Source organism: Phlebotomus papatasi, chromosome 3 (assembly GCF_024763615.1).
Source record: "Phlebotomus papatasi isolate M1 chromosome 3, Ppap_2.1, whole genome shotgun sequence".
NCBI classification, from domain to species: Eukaryota; Metazoa; Arthropoda; class Insecta; order Diptera; family Psychodidae; genus Phlebotomus; species Phlebotomus papatasi.
In genome coordinates, this window is record NC_077224.1 from 52400745 (window position 1) to 52415342 (window position 14598).

Sequence of the window (14598 nt, forward strand, 5' to 3'; positions counted from 1 at the left end):
AGTATAATAGAATAGACTCCTCCAATTATGTCTTTTTAATCTTCTTTAAAAGTTTTATTCTAATTCTACAAAAAAAATCTTGTATTATATTTTCGAGACGTTGAATAAATTCAAAAAATCCATCCGGATTACGAAGCGGACATCTGTCATTTTGTCTCCCAATCATCCGGATTACAAAGCGGGCACTGTACCGGTTATTTTTGAATTGATCAGTGTTTTATGTAAAAACTTCAGTGTGGTGCAATACGTACAAGTCTGAAACATTCCGTTTTGTGTGTTGAGTTTCTTTTGTGATTTTTGTGGATGAAAACATCGATGGAGAGAGAAAGGTACCAGCTAGATTTGTGCTCAAAAATCCCATTAACCCTCTGCCTCTGTTCAAATAGATTTTCACTGCTTCTACTCGAGCCGGGAGAGGTTTATTTTGAGGATTTCTCCGTGAATCTCCTGAAGCCGGTGATTGCAGATGAGACTCGTCGAGTGGGGCGCTTGAAACTCTGCTCCAAGTCCCTGGTGTACGATCCCCGGGATGTGTCTCAGCCCATTGTTAAGATGCCGTTCAAGGAGTGCCGGAACATTAGCATTCCGCCAGTGTCTCTGCAAATGCGCGAGACCAATATTCTCACAATCAGGTTTTGAGGGGATTTTCTTCAAGCCCCCCATCTCCAGCTGACTCATCTTTGTTTTTTTCCTTTTGTTTTTTTTTTTGTAGCTGTGATCAGCACATTGAGATGCTGGAAAATAACACAATAGCCCCGTACAGATTCCGTGATGAACCCATGCAATTCATCTTTGAGTTCAATTACGTTAGAGTGGATGATTGCCTCACGAAGATCAGTCAACTGTACAGAGCTTCCAGTTTGCAGCCCTGTGAACAAAATAGCATGATAGCCACAATTGTCTACTCCCGGCACAATCGCCTCAAATTCGATCTGCTGTGGCTGGAGGATGTTTGCGAGGAGGTCATCATTGATTTCCAAGTGGACGAAATTGCGCCCCTTGTCGTTAATCCCGGACGACTCTTGTTGTCCAGCAAAGCCATCTACTTCCAGCCTTACAACAACATCCATCCATATCTGGTGAAGAGGATCAGGCTAAGTGACATTACGAGCTTCCTGAAGCGCAGATTTTTGCTGCGTCAAGTCGGCCTGGACATCCAATGGAAGACTCACGAGAAGACTGATCAACTGTATGTCTCCTTTCGCAGAGACAGCGACAGGGAGGCCTTCTACGAGGCCACAAGGAAGCAAGAGGAGTTCACATATACCGACCCAGAGCCCGAGAGCATGATTCTCAAGTGGCAAAACGGACTCATATCAAATTACGATTATTTGCTGTATTTAAACAGGTAAGAAAATGAGAATAAGTAGCAAGGTCGTGAATTTCATAAACAATGAGTCAGAGTTGAACAGGGATTCACCCAATAGATAAGGATAAGAAATCCATCAAGTGTCAATGGTCCAATCAAGAGCACGAAGAGCACTCAGTTTTTGAGGGATTTCTATACAAAAACGACAAAAACAAAGTTTTTCTTTGTGAAATTGCGGATTTTATTTGTGAACCACAAATTTGTGTTAATTTGCGGAAATTGTGTTTTTTTTTTTTGCTGATAATTGGCACTTGTGCAAGCATAGCAAAAACAGGGTGGCAAAACGTCCGAGACTGCGAGCTGCTCGATTTCCAGAGAAGGAGCTCTGTCTCAATATTTTTTCGCAAATTTTTTGGGCGCATACAAAATTTAAATTTGTCTTCAATTTAAATTATCATAAAACCATTTCGAAGTTGAGAATTTATCAAGAAAATGGTATTTAGCTAAATAGTATTTTATTTATTCACACGTGCTTTAAAAGGGCAACAACATTACAGAAACAGTGATTGATTTTCCCTCTATTGACCCTCTGGCGACCAACCTACAAACGGTGGAAATCCTCCGGTGGAAATGGAAATATGCAAACGGTGGAAATCCTCCTTTGCAGATTGTATAAGCCTGATGATTTTAAAATTCATTAATATTTCAATTAATTTTAGAACTATACCGATGCTTCACAGATTCTCTATCGATTAAGGCCAATAATGTAGCCACATTGAAAATTTCAATACCTTTCTAAAAAATCCAATTTTGTCCAAATCGGTTGAAGAATGAAGATAAGGAAACTTCGTATTTTACATGTTCGTATTGCACATTTCGTATTGCGGAAACTTCGTATTGTAGTACATTTCGTATTTTACCATTTCGTATTTCACATTTCGTCTTTCATGAATTTTGTACAAAAATTGAACAGGCGATACTGATATCTTCTAAAAACACTGAAAATTTCCCTTTGCCCCAAACAGGCAATACTGATAATTAGAACTTGAAGTTCGATTTTAAACTCAGACCCTAGGCGCATAGCGCCCTTAACCCCATAAAACTGCAATTCTATTATTTTATTGGTTGATATGTTTGTGTAAAATGTATGACAGACGAAATGTTCACTTTTGTACAAAATGTATGAAAGACGAAATGTGCAATACGAAAATGTAAAATACGAAGTTTCCGCAAACCCTCTAATTTTAGGTTGGTCAGAAAACAAAAAATCAGTGATAAGCTTATGGTAGCTGAAATTCTTTATAGGTAACCCCGGAGTGCTTGCAATTGGGGGTGCTTGCAATTCGGAATGCGTTAAAATTCGATTGTGAGTTGAATTTTGGGGTAAAGAATCGTGCCGAGCCAATTTAATCCATATCGGTGGCCGAGAACCGCTTGCTCGACGCGATTCTTTACCTCCAAAATTCAACTCACAATCGAATTTTAACTCATTCCGAGTTGCAAGCACTCCGAGGTTGCCTGTAAAGGATCTCAGCTACCATAAGCTTATTTGGGCTTATCACTGGTCATTTTCTATCTTAAATAGTCTGAGTTTGGAAGGCTAACAAAAGTAAAAAAAATCATTGAAATCGGTTAATAAATATTAGAGATACAGTCCGGTCCATATAGATATAGTAAGAGTCGGGGTACAGTGGGTTGGGGTATAGACGGATGGGACCCATCGTTAGAAAGATCTCGATCCCAGATACAATATATACTAAAATTTCATCGAGATATCGTCATAAACATTCGAAAATGTGATCCGGTCAAGACATTTTCTATTATAGCTCACGTCAGGGAACATCGAGGGAGGAGTGCGACCCACTGTTTAAAAGGTCTCGACTTGAGCTACATCATACTAAAATTTAAAGAAAAGCATCGTCTAGTTTTCAAAATATTCGAAATCGAAATTCCGAAAATCGATTTTACTATTAATCTGACCTTCGATTATTATTATTAATCGTGTCGGAATACTTGTTACAATGTAATCATGTTATATTGTTGCTGTTGTATCCCGTGTTGGAAGAATCCGCTAAGTCCATGTATAGACCGCCCAGGAGCGCCTTCGCCGTGATGTGGATGCTTCTTCCATGCTCCCGGAGTTTTTTGGACAGAGGCGGTGCATTTTAATTACGTTATATCACAGTGAAAATGCCTTTTTCTAAATATTCAGATCTTTGCACCGGGCGGGACTCGAACTCACAACTGTGAGAGTCGAGTCAGAGATCTCAACCGCCCAAGAACCAACGGTCTTGCCTATTGCGGCACTGAGACCCCATGACCTTCGATTAAATCGTGTTACCAATATATACAGGGTAACTTAAAAGATTGTCCCACGATGCGGTGCGGTGATTCTCTTCGAGCATAAGACTCCACATAAGAGAAAATCACCGTACTTACCTGGTACCAAAATACTTCTCAATTTTTCTTTTATGTTGGGCGCCAGATCCTACAAGGATCGTGCACCAGAGCATTTGAAAATTCTATTTTTGATCCCTAACAACTCGGGTCAGGGAGGTCAGACGACCTTAAATTTGGGCTGAGTTATTGAGAAAACAAAATTTGAGGGTGTTCCAAAATGTCGGAAGGAGACTGTGGGGTGGATCTGGCATCATCTATTTCTAGCCGCCCATATACATTTAACCTTTGCCGAAAACCTCTTATCGATATCTCTCTCCGTTCTCTCTCTAAAGTTATTTTTCTTAATTAATTCTTAACATGAATTTCGTTACATTTTTGAAAATATTGTTCATATTTGAAAATATTGTTCACATTATGTAGGACGAAAGTCATAAAGTGATTTCAAACAGCTTAAAATCGGCTTACAACCGACTTTTCGAAAAAAAAAAGTTATACGGGCTTCAGACTTATGGCTTAACTCCTCTAATTCCTTATCAGGCATGATTTTTTTAGGGAATTGTTGTTTAAGATTAAATATTAAGGGCAAAAGATCCATTAAATTTTGAAAAATCAATAAAATTGCTTTTTATTTAGATTTTTAAGACCTTCGGGAACTGGGCTAAACCTCCAGTCTGAAGCCGGCATTAGGATTCATCCTATCTAATCCTATCTAGAAAAATTTTCTTTTCAACTCTGATAAATTTTGTAATCGTCCTTCCAGACGGGCTGATCGCACATTTCAAGACTTAACACAATACCCAGTTTTTCCTTGGGTAATCAGTGACTACAAATCTGATCATCTTGACCTCACCAATCCCAAAACATTCAGAGATCTGAAAAAGCCAATTGGTGCCTTGAATCCTGAGCGTCTTGAGCGACTCATTGAGCGCTATGAGGAAATGGCTAAACCCAAATTCCTCTACGGCTCTCACTACTCTACTCCAGGCTTTGTCCTCTTTTACCTCGTACGGAAGTACCCCAAACTCATGTTGTGTCTCTGTTATGGGAAATTTGACCATCCAGATCGGATGTTCAACAAAGTTGAGGAAGTTTTTAACAATTGTCTCAATAATATGAGTGATTTCAAGGAGTTAATCCCGGAATTCTATGACACGGAAGCCAAAGGGGATTTTCTGGTGAATGCTTCAAAGATCAATTTTGGCTGTCGAGCTGATGGGACTACGGTTAATGATGTAATTTTGCCACCATGGGCTAAAAACAGCCCAGAAGTGTTTGTAAAGACAATGAGGGAAGCCCTGGAGTCAGAGTATGTGTCACAGAATCTCCATCATTGGATCGATTTGATTTTTGGCTACAAGCAACAGGGACAGGAAGCTGTAGATGCAAGGAATTTGTTCTATTTCCTCTGCTATGAAGGTGCTGTGGATCTGGATGAAGTGACTGATATGGCTCATAGGCATGCTCTCGAAGTGCAAATATCGGAATTTGGACAAATTCCCAATCAACTCTTCACGCGACCTCATGTTCCGCGTGTTGTGACAAATCCTCAGGCATCTGCCCTGTCGCCAAGTGTCCCAAAATCTCCGGAGAATGAGGAGATGCCTCTACTTATGGATCTCACGTTAAAGGTGAAATATCAAGCGCACAAAGATGTGATCACTTCTGTTGTTGTCGATGGAACAAATATAATCTCAACGGGAAAAGACGGAGTACTCAAATGCTATGACTTCGCGAAGCAGAAGCAACTGAGGAGTGTTCGAGTGACTTCAATGCCAATCAGTTCCTGCATCAAATTGCCAGGAGCCAATGTGGTTGTTCTGGGATCTTGGGATAATACAATGTAAGTTGCATTGAGCTTCAATTTTTCTCTGATTTTCAGCTGAAATATATTTCAAATTGAAAATTTTAAATTTTGCAGAATGTCCTATGACTTGGACTACGGAAGGACAATCAATAAGATAGCAGCTCATGATGATGCTGTATCCTGTTTGGTGTACATAGACTCTTTGGGATTGGTGGTGTCTGGAAGCTGGGATTGTAGTGTCAAGTAAGTGAATATTTTGGAATATTTAATTCTCCTTAGGTTCAATTCCAAGCTATTTTTTAAGCACAAAAAAAAACAAGGCAAAGAGACATTCGCAGAGTGCTCGAAATTAGGTGTTCGTTTTTCCCCTGTTTAAACCTATTTAAAGGTAGCAACATATTGGGCAGTATTTTAGGAAAAATGGGCAGTGTATTTAAATCACAGATGAGCAAGTAAGGGAGACTGGGGCAAAAGTCAAAAAACATATGTAATTCTTTCACGAGCTCTGAGAAAACTTAAAGTTTTATAATGAGCATAGGGTAAGTGTGCCAAATTCCGGCCAGCTTGCAATTTCGGCCACCTTTTTTGTTCCTCGATTTTCCATGAACTTTTATATTTTACGTACTCTAGAGATTATACAATGCAAAAGAATAACAAAAAATATAGCTTCGACAAACGAGATGACGTGAAAAAGATATTGGAAGAATTTCCGGAGGGCAAGAAACTATGAGAATGAAGGTGGCCGAAATAGGGCACCAAAGCTATGTCTATATTTTTATACATTTTAAAATGTATTTAGAATGATTTTAGAGTAAATAAAGACGGTAAAATCTTTACAAGGTTCCAAGCAACACTCTTTCAGAAGAAAGAATAAAAAAATCAATTTGTATTTAAAATATTACATTTCAAACTTGAGACTTTGACACTTGCATGCAACTATGCCGAAATTTGGCACACTTACCCTATTCTTATAGGAAATTAACTGCTCTACAACATTGCAGAAGACTATTTTCCTCTATCTCGAAAGAAATGTGATTTTCGAATCATTTTCTAAAAGTCGATTTTGTGGAGATTCTCAAAATTGCTGGGGCAAATTTTGTCAGTCTTCGAATAATTTGTGACGTTTTATTCTCGCAAAGGTTAAAAATATCAAATAGACATATTTTTATAGGAAATTTATTCCTCTATAACTTTGTCGAAGATAATTTTTCTCTATCTTAACGAGAAATGTGATTAAATTGAGCTAATCAGTATTGATATTTTCTGTAAGCCAAATATATTCCAAAGATAGGGCTCAAAATTTCATTATTTTTTATTTTACATAATCCTTCGTCGAATCCCTTGAAACTTTGTAAGTTTAATCCTTTAAGGACGATTGGAACACCGGTGTCTCATAAAGAAAATAATTTTTCCTGACTACCTAAAGTTATTTTTTCCTTATGTTTGTACGTAATTGCAAAGTAGAAGGTTGAACGAATCTAGGATATTTTTTGCCAGTCTCCAGCTATTTGCTATATACTAAATATTTAAGCTTAAAAATGGCGAATTTTTAATTTCTCATATTGAAAAATGATTTTAATTATTTTTTGTACTTCCAATTTTTTTAAGCAAAACCCTTTTGGGAAGAAAAACTACATTACTGATACGTAATATTTTTCATTAGATTGAAAATTATTATTCATTTTTATTGTCAGAAAAATTACTTAAAGTTTCGGGCTATTTTTGTCCCTATCGCACATAGAGGTAAAAAATGCACCGAATCAGACTCTGTGAGACTTTCCAAGGTTAGATGTAAAACGTTTTACAAATTTTGTTTATCGGTTTAATTTTTATTGTTGATTTTCGGTCCGTAAAAAGTGTCTCGTCGTTAAAGGGTTAAGAAGGTTCATGAAGGCTATCTATAATATAAATTTCAATCCTCAGTGTCTTTCATTTTAGAAAATAGTGAATATTGAAATTTTTGTTTTGACAAATTTTGCCCCAGTCTCCCCTATCGTTTGAAACCAAACAAATGTCAAATGAAAATCGTACCCCGTCAAATAATTGCTCTACCTGCCGATTTTACTCGGAGGTTTTTTTGAATTTTAACGGTATATTCTAGTACATTCAGAGAAAATCTGCAGATTCTCGGCAGAATTTCTCCCTAGAAAATCTGCATAACCTCCATTACTTCACAAAAATATTGTTGATTTATGAAGAAACTGTAGAAGTTATAAAGAAAATTGTATGCTCTGCTTAACAAGCATTACCGAGTACACATTTTAGATAAGTAAAAAAACTGCGAGCAAAAATACCAATTTCTTAAAAATCGCCAATCGAATGATACAAAAACACGAAATTTTGGTCGACACTCTGTTTAAAGTTTTCACTTCACTTTTCTCTACTTGTAACACGGCGTCGCAGAATTCTTTATTTTATATAAACACCGTGATATCACTAAGAATAACTCTATAGAATTTTGCAAACTTCAGTGAAAAATTTTTCCATCTCTTCTGACACATCTTGTCTGGAAAGTCTGGAATGTAGAAAAAATCTACAGAATATCTACAGAATATCTACAGAAATTCGTCAGAGATTCGTCAGAAAATCTGCCGAAATATTCTGACGAATTTTGTCCCAAGCCCAAATAAAATTCGTAAGAATATCTACAGAATTTATCTGCAGATATTCTGTAGAGCTGTAGATTTTCTCTACAGAAATCTTAAAGATATCTGCAGATATTATTTGACGGGATAGAACTATTTAATTACTTTTAATTTAAAATGCTTGCACTGGACTTAGGGAAATTTAGATATTGAAGCTTTTAAGCTTGCGGATATTGAGAAAGACAAGGAGAAAAATGATTGAAATTGTATTAAAAATTTTTGGCTTTGTTATATTGCATTTTTTATATCTTTCTTTTTTAACAACTTAAAAGTTTCTAAAGGATTTTTCCTTTAGAAACTTTTTTTCAATTTGAAAGCAACATTAAGGCTTATTAGTTATTTTTACATTCTTTTTATAGCTTTTACTAAAACCAATTTATTATTGGGATTAAAAAACTCTCAAAAAAACGTTAGAAATAATTTTTCTAATTTCATTTGTATTATTTCTCGGAAAATCACAATTTTCAATTAATTGCAAATTTGAGTATTAGTGATTAAATTTTATTTATACTTTATTTATAATTTATATTTGCATGAGAAAATTAATAGACCCTCTGTCCCAAAAAAAAGTCGTACATTCTTTCATATAAAATGTATTAGCAAACGTAAGACTTTTTTCGGGACGGAGGGAGTATTCTAATTGGGCATCGTTCATACGAAAGGTTTGTTTTGTAAATACTCTATCATTATTTATTGTTTAATATACATAATGCTTCTGAAAGACAACAAGAATATTGTTATAATAATCTAAAGAGATATTAAAAGGTTCTACTATTTTTTGTGTTAAGAAAGAAAGAGTCCTTTAGACAAAATGTTCGTAGATTTTTTCAAGTCTTTTTTAACAAACCTCGTGGATAAAAAAAATTTCTTTATTTTTATACATCTTTATATTTCTTTATTTTTACTAATTATCTCGATTAGTGAACACGAGACCTCAAGTCTTTAAATGTTTTTAAATTTTCTAAAGAGGAAAATGAACAAGTTAGTATATCAAAATATTTTATACCTCTTTTTTTAACTTAATTTAATTAATTTAATTTAATCCTCTCTTTAAAAGAAATGAAGATATTCTTGCTCTCTCTCTGAGTTCGAGCAATAAAATTTAAGAGTGGCATATTTTTAAATAGGCAACCATACATCCATAAAAAATTAACCTATCAGTAAAGTAGAAAAGAGATTTTAAATTCAAATAACAGCGATTCTAAGCTTTCAAACGTTAGATATAAAGAAATATTCTAATTTTGAGTGGACTTTCGCCTACAAAAAGTTCAATTTTAAATATGTGAAATTTGCGCATAAATTTCATATAACTTTAATTATTTAGCATTTTTTATATTTACTGAAAGTCTTCAACTATATTAAAGACATTTTTGGTCAATTTCAGAGAAATTTTTGCCATCTAGACATGTCCAAGAGGTGCCTAGATAGCTTTTGGCTATGTAGTCTCCTATCTAGTCAGGGGTTGTCGCGTTTTCAATTCGTTAACCAACTTAACGAATCCCAGAGACTAGATAGGGATGTGGCAACAGCAACAGGTACAGCTATGTCGTCAGACTAGATATATGTAGTCTGACTAGATACGTTTAGAATTGGCCCCCAGGTTTTGAATTAGTTTTATTTACCTAATTTGCATACATTTAGGGGTATTTCAAAAATTATTTTATAAGTGAGCTCCCAAAAGTTGGCAATTCATATCAAATTCTATCAGTCCGATTTCACTTAAAGCGGAACTGCCTGTATTTGCGATTATTATAAAAGCGCGACACAACATAGTTTTGAGGAACTAGGACTTTTCGGAAGTGGGATGGAGCATGTCAGTCCTATGCTTTGTTTAAATGCAGTGAAGTTCACTGGTAGTAGAATAATTTCTAATGGCCTAAAGAACAATGTTGCTTTAAAATCCGACCTCTTTTTTCATAAAATGTGACTTAAGACTGGCTAATAAAATAACTCTTTCTGTTAGATCAGATTAATTAAAAAATATATATGGGAAAAAATATAAAGTGTGCGAAGCCAGAGTGTCTGCAAAACCTGAAAGCCATTCCCTATACATCCTAAATGTTAGGAGTTTGAGCACTCCGCAAATCTCTTCCAAATCCTTGCTAATCCTTGATCATACTTTGAAAAAAAAAATCTATTAGTAAATTGAGAAAATATTCCTGCAGAATCTGGAAGGGTTTCAGCAGTGACTCTTCATCATCCTTCAGGATGTCAGAATCTATGAAAGCATATCTTTCCCTTGAAGACAAGGTCGGATGCTTGGACGCTCGGTGCAATGATGGGAAAATAAATGTTGTGATAGGGAATGATCTGGGAGAGATAATTCTTTGGACTTTGGATGTGTCCATTGTCAATAAATGTCCAGATCCCAGTGAAAATACTGATCATTCTGCAATATTGTCTACGACTTCTCCCATTTGTGGCATATCCTTCAATGGGGACGGCACAAAAGTGGCCTTTTGCGATGAAATGGGCATTTTTCGTGTTATCTACATATCTGACCATCGTACGGGCACAGTGATCTTCCAGAGGGAGCTCTGCAGTAGCACCTTCACCTGTCTCAATTGGTCACTCAATGAGACTCAGGTGCTCGTGGGTGATGATCAGGGGCAGATTCATGTGTGGGATGTTTGGTGTGGGAAGATGTTTAGTGAATTGGAGGCGTATAGTGGGCCCATTTGGTACATCACACGAACGCAGGACAAGAAGAAGATCATCACGGCAGGTTGTGATTCGAAATGTGAGACATGCATTAAAGTCTGGAGTGCAAATTACGATGAGGACGATAATCTTCTGTTATAGTATTTTAGGATGTGTCTAAAATTTTTTTTTAAGATTTTATTGTAAAGTTCTGTAAGAGCATTAAAAAAAAGTCTGAAGAGAAATATAATTATTTCATCAAGACGTTGGGGATTTTTTTTTGAAAGGAAAAGTGCATCGTAGTAGCCTGGAAAATCAAAGCAATCACGGGAGACGAAAATTTGTTTTTTGTGAAAAAAATGTTGGAAAAGGATTTTCCTGCAAAACTCTGGGAATTGGTCAATAAGGAGGGTTCTGCAATCTCATGGATGAAGTCTGGAACTGAGATTGTTGTGGATTTTGAAGAACTCGATGGATATCTGCAATCAAGTGAGTCGATATTCTCAATGAAGAGCCAGACGGATTTTGTTCTGTGCCTCTTCAAATGGGGCTTTAGGAGGGCGAAGGGGATGAAATCAAGGGAGAAAAGTGAGGAAGATGAGGAGATTCTGGAAGTGTATTGCAATGAATTCTTCAAGCGAGATAATTCCAAGCTCTTGGACATGATAAAGCCAATGGAGCTAAAGAAGAAGAATTGGAAGATCTTCCTGAAGGAGGATTATATTTCGGGTCTCCGGGAGAGGGATCCGTGCTACAGGGTGGTAAGAAAACTACCTAGAATGGAAAGTGAGCTCAATCACTTGATCACAGTTGTGGAATTTGAGGCGAAGCGACAGAATCCCAATAATTATTTGGAAAAGAAAACTACTCTGAATTTCTTGCTGACAAATTCGTCCTGGGCAGAGGAACCTAACAGGGAAGCCAGTACAAAGAAGACCATAAATGCTGGGGACATTGCAGGATTCTATGGGACTAAGGATACTGAAAAATTGACGAGTTTTTTCGGATCCTACATGCCAATTTACGAGATTTCCGAAACTTTCTCCACTTTTGCTCCTCAAGCCACATCATCGAAGATCTGGGAGACTCCCCTTGTGGAAAATGAACACACAGGTGTCCCTGAGTCAGTCCCCGAACCCCCTGACCAATCAGCACCTGAAGAAATCCTTCCCGAAGATGGGCAATCTCCGATTTACATGGAGAATAAAGATAGAGCAACGCCGGCGCCAGAAACAAAGCATGCGAATTTCGATGTCTCCCTTCAGCTCCATGCCTCCTTTGATGTTCTCTACAATAATTCCTAAACAGGAATACATCCGGGTAATTAAAACACCTTAATTTTTCATTTATTTTGTTTATTGTTAAATGAAAAGCAACGCCCCAAAAAAATTCCGGAGCGTATTTTACTTGAGAAAAAAATATTTTTGTAGAAAAAAATTCAGGATCTACTTCTTCTGCTTCTTCTTTTCCGCCTCTTCCTCCTTTTCCTTCTCAATGATGTTCACGTACTTCTCAATAGTCTCAACGTCTAGCATCTGCAGTGGTTCATTTCGACGCATTACGGCCACTTCGAGGGTTTTCTGACCGGACTGAACCACCTCCAAAAGAGCCTTGATGGCTAACTTTACAGCGCCAGCTTCAGTTTCCACCTCCTCATCTTTGTAGTACTTCTCCAGGAATTCCCTCACTGTCTTGGCTGACCTCCCTGTGGCATTTGCCTTCCATTCATAGTAAATGCCTGAGGGTTCTGTCTGATACAAATGCGGAACACCATCATAGTCAAAGCCACCGATTAAGCAGGAGATCCCAAAAGGTCGACGACCATTGCTCTGAGTGTACTTCTGCTTAAGACCAGCAATATACCTGGTAATGTACTCCAATGTCACAGGATCCTCAACATTGAGCTTGTGACTCTGACACTCAACCTGGGCACGATTGATGAGAATCCGGGCGTCTGCCGTGAGTCCGGCAAATGCCATCACAACATGACTGTCGAGCAGACAAATCTTTCGTACTGTTCTCTCCTCCTGCAGCTTAGCCACGGATTTCTTCTCAACCCCAAGCACCACAACATCCTTCCCACGGACGCCCACCTGCCACCAGAACGACCCCAAAAAGATTTTTCGTAAAATGACCAGCAAATTTGTATGGAGTTTGAGGTTAGGGAATACTCACAGCAGTTGATCCTTTCCGTACGGCCTCCTGGGCGTACTCCACCTGCAGCAAATGACCATCTGGTGAGAACACAGTCACAGCACGATCGTAGCGTGAGGACATTTTCACAGAATATCACTAAATTTCACGGGAAATAATTAAAAAGAGATACACCAGTCACCGCACGAAATACTCAAATCATCAACAAACGCACACAACCAAATCAAAACCCAGTGGACAATCCGCTTGACAAAGACACGTTACAATTTAATAACCTGTATGCCATTAGTTTTGATACCTCGTATCACTTCGATTGTGAGAAAAAATACCAGAACATATCGTTATTAACTTCCTTTCAGGAGAAATAAATTTGGAATAACCCTATTCTTACCATCCACAAGTAGGGTGGGGTAAGTACTTTTGGCCACTTTAAGGTTTCATGTGCTTGTAATTTTTATAAACTTTATTTAAATAAAATGAAATTTTGTACAAAGATACCTTAAAAACGTAAAGCCGTTTCTTCCCAATAATCCAGGAGAATTCCCAAAATTTTTTAAATATTTTAGTGAAAACTATGCATGTTTCAGTACTTTTGGCCACTTGTTTCCAATAGAATTTTAATAAAATAGAAGAAATAGCTTTAGAAAATTTTCACAAATACACAGCACAAGTCCTATTCTTATTTAACACCAATTTTATGTGATTATTAGAGTATTTTAAACAACTTTTTGCACATTTTCTATTTGATGTAAAAATCAGTCAAAAGTCACGATTGTTTTTACTGAAATGCGCAAGGTGCACCACGTGTAAAATGTATGGGAAAATGAATGGCCAAAAGTACTTACACAGCCGAAAAAGTAAGCTCTTTTAGCCACATCCGATTTTCATTTAATTTGTTAGAAAATCTTATTAAGGATGATATCACAATAAAATTTAGTTAATTAAGAAATGGACTTTCATTGAATAACATCAAATATTTTCATCAAAAATATGAAATAATGCAAAACAATTTCTCTTAACTCTTTCGCGTCACACTTATATTCAGCAGATGCATTCATGTAAAATTGAGTTTTTCCTAATGATTTATGATCAAATATAATAGTTCTGAGATGAAAAAAATTTTCCATTGCGCGAAAACTCAGAAAAACTCCGGGTCATATATGACCTTATTGTCGGCAAGGGAAGTATACATACCATTTTCAGAATCTATATCACGGGCTTTCTAAGAGTTTTTTGCTTGAAATTATTAATTTGGCCAAAACCATGGCAAACTGGATTGTTTTGATGAACACTGTACTCTTGGTGTTCAAGGAATCTTCCTGGTAATCCCTTGAACAAACTCTGTCACAATATTTTGAGTGGTATTTGGCAAAAATAAATTTATCTACATATTTATTCACACACAACATAATTGCACAATATGGGACGCTTGCAGAATACTCTAAAATATTGCAAAATATGTTATAATTCATCAGATATAAGATGAAATGTCCACGAGCAAGATATTTTCTTTCTGGATTTCACAAAAAAAAACAATGTCCCAACGGTCCTAACTACATTGTTTAGCACGAAAAACTGTCGTAAATCTTTTACCCTTGCCAACAATAGGGTCATATACGACCCGGAAAATTCTACACGCTTTTCTG

The 14598-nt window shown here is 36.7% G+C and overlaps 2 protein-coding genes across 2 annotated transcripts; one reads left to right on the plus strand and one right to left on the minus strand.

Moving 5' to 3' along the window:
• Window positions 1-215: 215 nt before the first annotated feature.
• On the plus strand, window positions 216-11062 carry LOC129807233 (protein FAN-like). Its single transcript, XM_055856369.1, has 6 exons — window positions 216-329; window positions 387-632; window positions 713-1348; window positions 4470-5549; window positions 5628-5756; window positions 10324-11062. Exons 1-6 carry the CDS (start codon window positions 304-306, stop codon window positions 10958-10960), a joined length of 2754 nt encoding a protein of 917 aa, XP_055712344.1. The 5' UTR covers window positions 216-303; the 3' UTR covers window positions 10961-11062.
• Window positions 11063-12136: 1074 nt separating this feature from the next.
• LOC129807253 (proteasome subunit alpha type-7-1) lies at window positions 12137-13178 on the minus strand. Its single transcript, XM_055856400.1, has 2 exons — window positions 12974-13178; window positions 12137-12891 (listed from the first exon to the last, which is right to left on the minus strand). The coding sequence occupies exons 1-2, from the start codon at window positions 13073-13075 to the stop codon at window positions 12244-12246; spliced, it is 750 nt and encodes a 249-aa protein (XP_055712375.1). The 5' UTR covers window positions 13076-13178; the 3' UTR covers window positions 12137-12243.
• Window positions 13179-14598: the final 1420 nt, after the last annotated feature.